Source organism: Netta rufina (assembly GCF_964035555.1).
Source record: "Netta rufina genome assembly, chromosome: 21".
NCBI lineage: Eukaryota > Metazoa > Chordata > Aves > Anseriformes > Anatidae > Netta > Netta rufina.
This window is the reverse complement of record NC_140145.1, coordinates 8,965,548-8,976,012: the sequence shown is the minus strand read 5'-3', so window position 1 is coordinate 8,976,012 and position 10,465 is coordinate 8,965,548. Positions and strand designations below refer to the sequence as shown.

The window sequence follows — 10,465 nt, the reverse complement described above, 5'->3', positions numbered from 1 at the left end:
GGTAGGGAAACAGGCTGGGATGCCTGATTTAAGTAACTTACTGTGAGCTGGACCTGAAAGTGACTGTGCCCTGACAGCACGTTGCCTTTGTAGCTGTAAAATAGATCAGCCAGGGGCTGTAGTGCACCTTGGTGTTTCCCTGTGTAGGTACCCTAGAGCCCAGCAGTGAAATGGCATTTTTCCTTAGGTATTGCACAAAAGAAGTCATCTTTTACCACGCTGAAGACACTTAACTGTTAGTTGCTGTCCTCATTAGCTTTTAATGAAACAGACTAGCTGAATTGTGGTTTAAATTACTGTTTTATTTAAGATATTGGTAAAACTTCAACAGTTTTTCTGTATAAACAGCATAAATAAAATATGGATGACTAATACATGGTTATAACTATAAACTCATATGTGAACTGTAGAACAAGATTGCAAATGGAAAGTCCCAACACTGTTAAATGATTAGCTTTAACTTATTCACTTTATAAAGAACATGTTAGTTTCATGAACAAGGTAACACAGATAGCTCAACAGGAGCACCCAGTGCAGCAACTGACAACACACCTGGCTATCTACACAAATACGCGTTTGGGCGTACAAGTACTCAGGGTGATCTCAGCCAACTTCCCCTGTTCTTGGTTCAAGATGTCTTCCAGAGTGAAGGAGAGGGAGAAGAAAAAAAAAAAAACGCTAACACGATGCAATTGCGACATACAATAGTTGTACTAGACCCTAAGAGGTGGGATTTAGTTTTTCTTTAGCTTTAGTGCTGGCAAGTATAGTGCGATCGCCTGCTTATCAGGGACTGGAAAAAAGTATGAACATTTAAGTCAGAGGTTGTGTTAGTGCTTCATTCTTACTTATTGCACGATACAAGGGTAGAAAGTTTTGTTCCTGTTGCAAAGAGGGTATGAATTAAAGAAAGATTGCCCTAGATTACAGGCATGAACAAAGCTGCGGTATCCCCTTCGATGGCTTTGTTTATGTGACTAGTGCTGAGTGAATAAATTGTGCTAAAACAGCCCCTAATTTAGACCAATCTTTCTCTTTTTTTTTTTTTTCCTGCAGAACATTGCCAGGGTAGGGAGGATTTAGTGAGGAGATAGTGGACCTGAACTACAGCAGTCATGTCTATAAACACGGAACTCGTTATGCCTCATCTTATCTGCCCATAGGACATGCATTTCTCACTGACACACAGTGTTCCAAAAACAGAGTGGAGTTTTTATGACAATGTACCACCATAAATGTGGCGTAAGTTAGGCTGCTTTGATATTGTCCTTCAGTGTTACGATGCAATCTAAATCAAATACTGAATGGTTTTAACTTGCAAGGACAATCGATGGCACTTCTAGGTAAAAGAAAAAAGTTATATACATGCGTTTCCACCCACCTTTAGTGCAAATCGAAATGGGTTAACAGCTCCCTGGTCTGGTGCTATACTGCTCTCTGCAACGCAGACATTCCTCAGAGTTGCACATTTAAAAAGTGTGCACAGGAAACTATCAGAGTGGGGATTGAGCGAATCCCTCTAGTACTCACAGTGAATAGCTTACGAGTGAGTTTTGAGGAGCTTCAGACAAAGCCTGAAGCCCATTTCTCAAAACCAACATAATTAAAAAAAAAAAAAAAAGTTTTCACTACCTACCTCCTAGTTCTGCAAACACGCTTAACACGTAAACTGAAACTGATGCGGGTTGTGTTAACGCGAAAAGGGATACTTCAGCTCTTTATTGGAAAGATTGGTTATACAAATTTCACCACCACTAAGATGCACAATAAAAATACAAAACACAGGTCACAGACAATCTCAGTATCAACAGTTAATAAATACAATTAGATACTTTTATATTAGCCTAATATTTTTACATTGTCACCAGCTAGACACTCAAAGTACGAGATACAGAACACTTAGATACCGTTAGAGGGGGATTATTGCTTACGTTAGCAAGCAGCAAGTAAGGGCACAGGATTTTGAACTGAAGAGAACTACTTCCTATCACCAGTGGCATTAAGAGAAAACACTGCATTTCACAAAGCACTGCTTTTTTGTCTAGTGTGTAGAATCAAGAGCAGCATATATCAGACCAATAACCACTACTTTTAATATTATAGAACTTTAAAGGACTTACCTTACAAATGGTTCCTATCTACTCTATAAATATGCATTTAGTGAAGAAATGAACACTTGCTATCTATACAATGTTTTTTACCTGACCACACTGGAACTACGATGGTAGATTTTTCTCCTAGCAAGATAAATGGTATGAGTAGCAGAATTATCATGTATGAATCCACACCTAAAAAGCTATATCCTTCCCAAAACAGCACACATGCAGTCCAGTGCTCTTCAACTGCTCCTGCAGACTGGGAAGAAGTTTATCATTCGTAACACTTTGTCATTCTAATTACTCATACAAACAATTGCACTTACACCACCTTTCTCTCAGAAGCACGCTATAAGATGGACTCACTGCATCGTTATTACTGCGAATAATTTAAAACAAAGGCACCACAGAGATGCCCCAGAGTTGCATATTTTACTGTTTCTCAAATTTCCTTAGTAAATCTAACTTGGAACATATGCTGCAGCTAAAGAGAATGTTGACAACAGCTAAGGCTTAATAAGATGACAGATAAGAGCCAATGATCCCGTAAGATAAAAAGAAAAAAGAAAAAAAACCTCTGAATAAGATCAAAGGAATCTAAAGCCACACTCCAACTCCTGGTTACTCACAAAGCCTTTTGCTATTCATCAAATTGCTTTTAAAATAGTGCATCAAAGATCGGAGAAGCGGAAATTGGCAGAATTCAAACCTCGCCATCTCATCGTGTTGAATAATCTCCTGACTACTTATAATATTAAAATACTTTGCAAATTCTAGCTAAATACTAACACTGTTATTAAACTGTTACTGCTAAAATGATATGATGTACAATAAATGCTTATGAAGACTTACTTTATTCATACTACTCCAAATGTCTTCATGTAACAAATGAAAGGAACAGGATGTGCACTGAGTGGAGCTGATGGGAACAGTCTGCTTACTTAGGTCCTAATTTAATGCTCCCCTAAGTGTTAACAGCGCCTCAGGGCTAGGGCAGAGCAGGTGGGTACCCTCTGTTTGTCTGTTTCTGAGTTCCACAAGCAGTGCTCTGCTTATTAACACAAGGGCAACTGACACTCCTCACTCTTCCTTCTGAATTTGGGTTTAACCAAAGTAGAGCCCTGGATTGTCAGCAGATTTCACCCTCTGCACTAAACCCCAAGCACATCCCCTGCTCATCTGCATTCACTCCGGATTGCGCCGGCAGCCCAGCACCCGCTCTGACGCATTCTGGAAATCACCAAATTGCAGCACTGATGGTCCTTGTAGACACAGCATCTTACCGTCCTTCATGCTGCAACTTTTTATTCACTTATGTCTTTGCCATCCAGAAATCATTACTGAAACCAAACATCTCATCAAATTGCTCATTATTCCTAGCAAGCAGTTCTCTGGTTTGACTGGGTGAGTGGCAGTAGCATCGTACTGAACGTCTCCACAGACATGGGTTTGTTTTAAGACCTGAGATGAAGTTACGGTGGAAAGAGGTTGGCTCAAAGCATTAAGCACAATTATATTTGATTAAAACTAATTGAGAACAGTTTCCTAAACTGACAAACAAGAAAAATGCCACTAAAAGCACCAGAAAGATACGAAATTCCCTATGCTGTGCCTCTAGCCATAGGAAATATATTTTTTAAAAACTACAAAAAAGTTTTCTTCATATTCCATATTTTATGTTACAGGAAAAAAAAATAATAGGTAAATTATGAGTCTGTACCTCAATCGGAGTCTGAGAACAGAGCGGCAGGAGCTTAGTTTGTCCATTCCTAAGTTACCTGGTAAAACCTTGTATGGCTTTTAGTCTTTTACCTGCAAAAGTGGATGTAATTTTCTGATTCATCTTAATGCTAGCCTGAAATAAACAGAAAGCAGAACACAAAATAACCCACACAACCTGGACTTCTATGGAAACTTCCCCCCCACTCTAAAAAATTTGGCAGTTCTCAACCAGAACCCTTCCTGACGTATTGCTCCAGACACCTCCCGGGCGGGTTCGGGTTCACCTTCCTGCAGGCTCAAGGACTGTTCCCTCCCAGTGTCTGTTCAGTGCCCCAGCAGCTCGGCTCTCGCTAGTGAATGTGGCTGGATACTCGTGGGTGGGGGTGGCTGTGGCATTGCTCAGGGTGGCACCACCAGCAAACTTTGTTGAGATTGAAACGACTACATTTGTTAATTCCTAGGTCTATTTACACGTGGGTTGAGCTTTGCAGGGGACTGTAGTACCGTTCTGAAATGCCCACCTTTTTTTGCTTCCTGATGATGCCAGTTTATTTTGGGAATGTCTATTGGGAGAGTCTGAAGGGGAAACACAAGGGGGATGGTTACATTTTACAGCATTGATGAAGGTACGAATCTGGTATACAATTACTTTGTCTTCGCATCAAAAACATGCTCTCAGGGTAAGCGTTATGCCTAGCCAGCCTCCACCACGGGGAGTGTCTTACCAACGACCTGGCGTTACTGCGGCTTCGGACAGGCAAGGACAGACCCGATCCTTCTCTGTGGGAAGGCTCTCGAGCCAAGAGGGGCGTGTGAAACTTTGGTTTGAGCCTGGCTCCTCGTCGCCTCTTCCCGTTACAGAACCGGAAATGAAAGACCCCAACTCGCCTTCCCAAGGATCTGAACAGTTCATCTTCCAGCCCAAAGAAGATCGGAGACAAACCCTTCCCCCTGTAGATGCTCTGCCCTGCAGCATGCAAACTAAGGGGAGCGCTGGCCTCCCTGGGATCGCTCTGTCCACAAGCTGATGATGCGGCGCTCTCTGGTGATTCGTTCTTCTCTGTTAAACCATTCATCAAATTCGCATTCTTTGGTATACCAGGACTAAACACTTGAATTGGTGGCAGATATTTGGCACTCTTAGGTGTACTAGTTTCTGTGTTTGTCAGGTCTAAATAGCCTTGATCATCGAACAGGTTAATGCTGGACCCTATGCTTAAGCTAGTTCTATCAGTGAAGGAATCCACTCGTCCATCATACCCTAGGTCTGCAGGTGCTGAGCATTGGTGCTGGGGCCACGGTCGTTTGCAGTCATGGTTTTCCTTATCTTCCCCACCGTCTTCTTGCCCACCTTGAAAAGAGTTCTCTGTCCAGTCCGACTCCTCACTAACGCTGACTGCTGCATTCATGTCCCTGAGAAATACCACAATGACAGTAATGTTGTCGCTGGAACCGGCATCGCGAGCAGATGCCACTAATTTATGTGCTACCATGCTGCTGTCACCATTATTCTCCTTTAGATGGTCAGCCACCACTTTGACTGCCTCATCGGGATTGACTGTGTCATAGAAGCCGTCGCAGGCTAAAATGAGGTAGTCTTCAGAGCCATCTAGTACAGTGGAGGCAGAGTCTGCATCCCCACAGATATATGGCTTGTGCTCAGCGTCCCCTGTGGAAAAACAACACACAGACACGAGGCCGTGGGTTTGCAGCCACAGCATCTGGAAGGCCTTTTATTAACACAGCATGGAGCCGGTGGCTCTCATCGCCAAGTTAAAGAGATTACTTGGAACAGCCCCTCGGACTGTAGAGGTAAAAATAGAGGTCACTGCTCACAGCTGTATCTTCAGCTGTATTTCAAGTTTTGATCACTAGAAAATGAAAGTTTAATTAAAAGGGAAAGCAAGGCTAAAAAAGGAATTAAAGCCCATTCTTACCAATAGCTCTGGAGACTGACAGGCTCCCATTCACCCTCCAGGCTCCAAACCAGACCACACAGCCACCAAGGGCCTCAATGCGTTTCTTCTCATCCTAAACAGCAAGGCAACACAGGAGTTGTTTGAACAGAGCTCTTAGCACTCGCCATCGCACTCTGAACACCCCTCCAGATGAGGACAAAGGATTTGCAGATTTTCATGCTACCTTCCAGCCAAACCAGAGTAACTGGGCCATAGTCTGCCACTCTGAGAGACACTGTCAAAGCAACACTCAGTGTCCAAGAATGCCATATGAAGCCAATACCTGTCAGCTTCAATGGTAAGCACGGGTGGGTCAGTTTAAAACAGGCCATTCTCACCTCTCGATCTGGTTTGTGGGGTTTCATCAGTTCCACAGCTTGGCCTCTCCTCACAAGCATAACCTGGGAGTCTCCAAGCCAAGCCACATGCAACATATTTCCTCGGATGAAAGTCACCACCCCGGTGGTTCCACAACGCAAACTCTGTAATGGAGAAAAAAAAAGCCTACAGTTTTAAATAAGCAAACCAAAATCATTTCAAAACATGTGAACATGCAGGCTTTCTAGGATGCTTGCAGCCTGTTCTCAGGGGGAATGGGCAGCGCTTTCCTTACTGCTGTGACTGTTCTGCAACAGCCCCCCAGCACCAGTGCAAGTCATTGATTTCGCCTTGAATTGGAAGCACATTTCAGAAGCTGGGCTCAGCCAGTGATCTGCTGCTGTTCTAGCTGACTTCCCGAGCCTGCTTCCTATCTGCTGATAGAGATGCATGCATGTTAATGATCTCGGAGGGAGGTTTATTTGTAAGCACCTCAAGTTCCCTGCACTTAACTTAGCCCTGGCATAGGTTTAGGAGGCCTAGGAGGCAATCCATTTATTCTTGCTTTCTGGAGCTAAGAAAGATTTATGTTGTAGATGAGGAAAAGAAAAAAAAAACACAGCCCCCCAAGGACTAAACCTAGTTAGCATGCGAACATCAGAACAGCAGCAGCATCCTTCTAAATGAACTGGATGTTGTCAGAAGCGCGAGGGTGACATTTACACAGAACGTGAAGGCCACCACTGGGACCAGTACAGACTGGGCACCAACAGCACCGTGCTGCCCTCCCGCTGTGCTCAGCTCAGCGCCTGGTGCACCCTGCTAACAAAGGCAGCAGGAAGGTCGCTCATGGGGCAGTGGCAGTGCTGTGTGCCACACACCTCTGTTAGCCCAGCACACCACAGTCAATTTATTGATGCCTCATACCAGCATTTCTTCAGTCATTTTCATTTTTATCTTCACTATATGGTTCTGGGACTAAGGGGTGCTTTGCACCACCTGTTTGGTTCCCTGTCTTCAGTCATTTTCATTTTTATCTTCACTATATGGTTCTGGGACTAAGGGGTGCTTTGCACCACCTGTTTGGTTCCCTGATCCTCCTTAGGAGCTTCCATTCAAGCACACAAACAGATCTTGCCTCGTTTGCTGCCCCACTGCACTGGAAACTGAGGTTTGTGGATAAAACTAGGACTCCTACTCTCCAGGTCAACTCGCAGCTGCACCAGACAAGTCTGAAGTGTTTGAGAAAGCTAACAAATCTATGCAAATTCTGGTTGTTCCTGTCTGAGACCTGTTCTGATAGCCTGACATGCTGGAAACTTGTTCTGTCTGTCTCAGTGGTATGATATTCAGCCAGCTTTTTGTTTTGTTTTGTTTTGTTTTTGTTTGTTTCATACACAGAATTTGTCAGTTAATACTTTCAGAATCTAGCCCTTCTCTCCCACGTTTCTCAATCACCTCTCTGGCTGCCTTCTGCACAAAACGCTCATCGGTCACACGGAAGGCTCGGCACAGTGCCTCTGCCGGGTCATGCTGAAACATCTCCTGATGGACCATGTTCACATGGAGGTGGATGGAGGCATAGATGGCAGCATCCACTCCCCCGTGACCATCGAACACTGCAAAGTAAGCTTGCTCTTCTTGGTCCTGTCAATGAAAACAAATTGAGAAAACAACTAAAAGAGAAAGCAATGGAAACAGTTAATTGGATTGTCTCTCAAACTTTTGAGCCTGAGATTTGTGATGTCCTCTGTGGGCGTTCACCAGCATTAAACTGCACTTAGAGCCAGACTCCACCAGAAAAACAAGCTACTCAGACTATCTGCACTTTCATCAATGGGAAACAATACAGTTTGTGTGAAGTCTACATTGACACTGGAATCCATCAGGGATAAATGCCTGTACGGTTAAAATGTGAAGCCAGCTAGCCTCTGCTTTCATCTTCCCCCTGCCTCCTTTTTTAAATCTAATCCATATCACCTTAGGTGCCTGTTTTTAAAATACCCGTATGTACTCTCTCATCAGATAATTAAACGTGATTGTATTCACACATCAAGTACAGCAAAATCACTCATCTTCAAGTCAGTTTTCTCAGCTTCTCCTTATCTGTTCAAACAGAGAAACAAAGCTCTGTACCCAGAGACATCAACTCCTGTGCCTATTCAGACATATAACACACCAACCCGCTGTCAGTGCCAATTCAACCTTGACAGCCATCTCAGTGACTAGAATATTTGTACATTGTAATTTTTAAGTAATGGGCTCCAACACAAATTGGAATAAGAAAGCTGACAATTGACAGGCAAAGGAAACATCTGCCTCTGTTTGCATTAATATCATTTAAAGGCAAGAATTTGGATAGGGCATAGAAAATGGTTATTAAAGTGACAGAATGTAATAAAGAATCAATTGCACAGCAACCTGATCCCAATGGTAAAATTCTTGCCATTTTCTTTTTCTTGCCATTTCTCTGTGTCCAGTTTTATATCTCAAGGAAGAGCAAGCACGAGCATTTGACTGGTAGCCAAATAAAGAAATTAACAGAGGGAAGTCTGGTCCAAGTTCCAATAAATTACTCATGTTGCTAGATTCTTGTGCGAACTGCACTTTGTTCTGTAAATTTTGTGTTTGTTTGTTTAAACTTTCTTTCTTTGCTCTTGCTTTTGACTTCTTCCTACCAAAAGATAGGCAAAACACCTCAATCCTGCAGGTAATACAATGCATCAGCTGCCTCTCACAAACATAGGGCTGCCTTCTGCATATGGCAGGTCACTTCTTCGGCCACTGCATGAGTGGCTACATAAGATGGGGCAGAAACAAACTTTGTTTAGATAGTATTTCACCAGAAGTCTGCGAAAGTTGCTCTTTTATTTTATATACACTACACAGAAACTGCCATACAGCTGCTGTAATCACAGAATCAACTGAGCTCACTTAGGAGCATGTTTGCTTCCTGACGTTCCATCCTTCTCAGGTCCATCACATGTATGGCTTTTGTCTTCACAGTAAAAGACTGCCTAGTTCCCCCAGCAGTGTAAACTGTATTCAGCACATGTAGTTACCTTCCACAGAATCTCATTTTACCTCAAGGTTGAAGAGCATGTTGAAGTCTGGAATGCAGACGTGCTTGTCTTCCATTTTCCTGCGCATGTTCTTGATGGCATGGATGGATGTCTCGTAGTAGCGGTGGGGCTTCGGCTGGAGTGGGAAGTCTTTCACCCAGTTGCTGCAGATCTCATGGAGTTTGCTAAAAACTAAACGGGCTAGCTTCACTGTCTCAATCTCTGGGGGAAGCAAACACCACAAATAAAAGGCTAAGAGTGTTATTAAGTGAGATTTTTTTCTTTTGCATACATTACAAAGATGAAACAAAACCATTTTAGCCAAGCAGTTGAGATGGATGTCAGCAGGGAAATTCTGGCTGCTGATACATAAAAAGAGGAAGCCAAACTCACCATAATCAGCATTCATCAGTGCAAAGCTCATTGTTTGTCTTTTTAGTCTAAACATTCCTCTGTGCCTTTGGGGAACTCATTTGCAGCATCAGGAAAAATGAAAAGCAAGTATGTTTCCCTCAGCATTTGATCCCCCGTGTAGCTCTGCACAGGGTGGTGTAGCTGTGCCACAGAGCCCTGATAGGGAATTCTTCAAGGCATACAGCATCGCACACGAAAAACACAACCCATTACAGTGATGTATTGTTTCAGACCAAACCACCGATTCACAACAACACCTTACTGCAGAACTGAGGCAATACGGTAAATAAACTGCAGAAAATAATAGCATCCTTTTAAGATGCTCCGGCAGTGTACAAATTCGGGTACCTTCTTAGTTGCATAAGATTACTGTGAGATTCCCAAATAGGCAGCGCATCAAAGAAATCTGCACAAGCAAGTGAAAAAAAAACTATAAAGGTCTTAAATTTAAGAAAATGCTGAACTGTCACTCTTGAAAAGTATTTTAAAATGTGAAAACTCAGGCACTGTCAGTCATTCTGAAGTTCAGGGAAGGGAAACAGGAAGTAAGTATCAGAGTCGAACATACCAAAATCTCCTTTATCTTGGTCATTCACCAGTGCCAGAGATCTTCAAAGCTAAACAACAATCCCTACACGTCAATCACATCTCACAGAGGAATAGCTCAAATGCAAGAGTAGAACTGAGAGATGCTGTGGCCCTTCCCTCACAGAAACCCTGTGAAGAACCTACAAAGCAACATTTGCTGCTTTCAGTACTAGGTCTGCACAAGACGTGGGCTATAATGATCTGGAAGCCAAGATCCCTAGCAGCAAGTATCATCCCAGTTCCGCTGCTTATGAGTTGGTTCAAGCTTGATCTTCAAAAGCAGCCATTAAGCTGGAAGTAAGCTATA

General features: G+C 43.0%; 1 protein-coding gene across 1 annotated transcript in view; it reads right to left on the bottom strand.

Moving 5' to 3' along the window:
- Nucleotides 1–4,420: 4,420 nt before the first annotated feature.
- PPM1E (protein phosphatase, Mg2+/Mn2+ dependent 1E) overlaps nt 4,421–10,465 on the bottom strand; it is a gene marked incomplete at both ends in the record, with an annotated part of 62,374 nt that continues 56,329 nt past the window's right edge. Inside the window, 5 exons of the mRNA XM_084299650.1 lie at nt 4,421–5,487; nt 5,756–5,849; nt 6,115–6,258; nt 7,553–7,741; nt 9,179–9,378. Coding sequence (XP_084155776.1) covers nt 4,421–5,487; nt 5,756–5,849; nt 6,115–6,258; nt 7,553–7,741; nt 9,179–9,378 — 1,694 coding nt within the window. The remainder of the gene's footprint in view (nt 5,488–5,755; nt 5,850–6,114; nt 6,259–7,552; nt 7,742–9,178; nt 9,379–10,465) is intronic.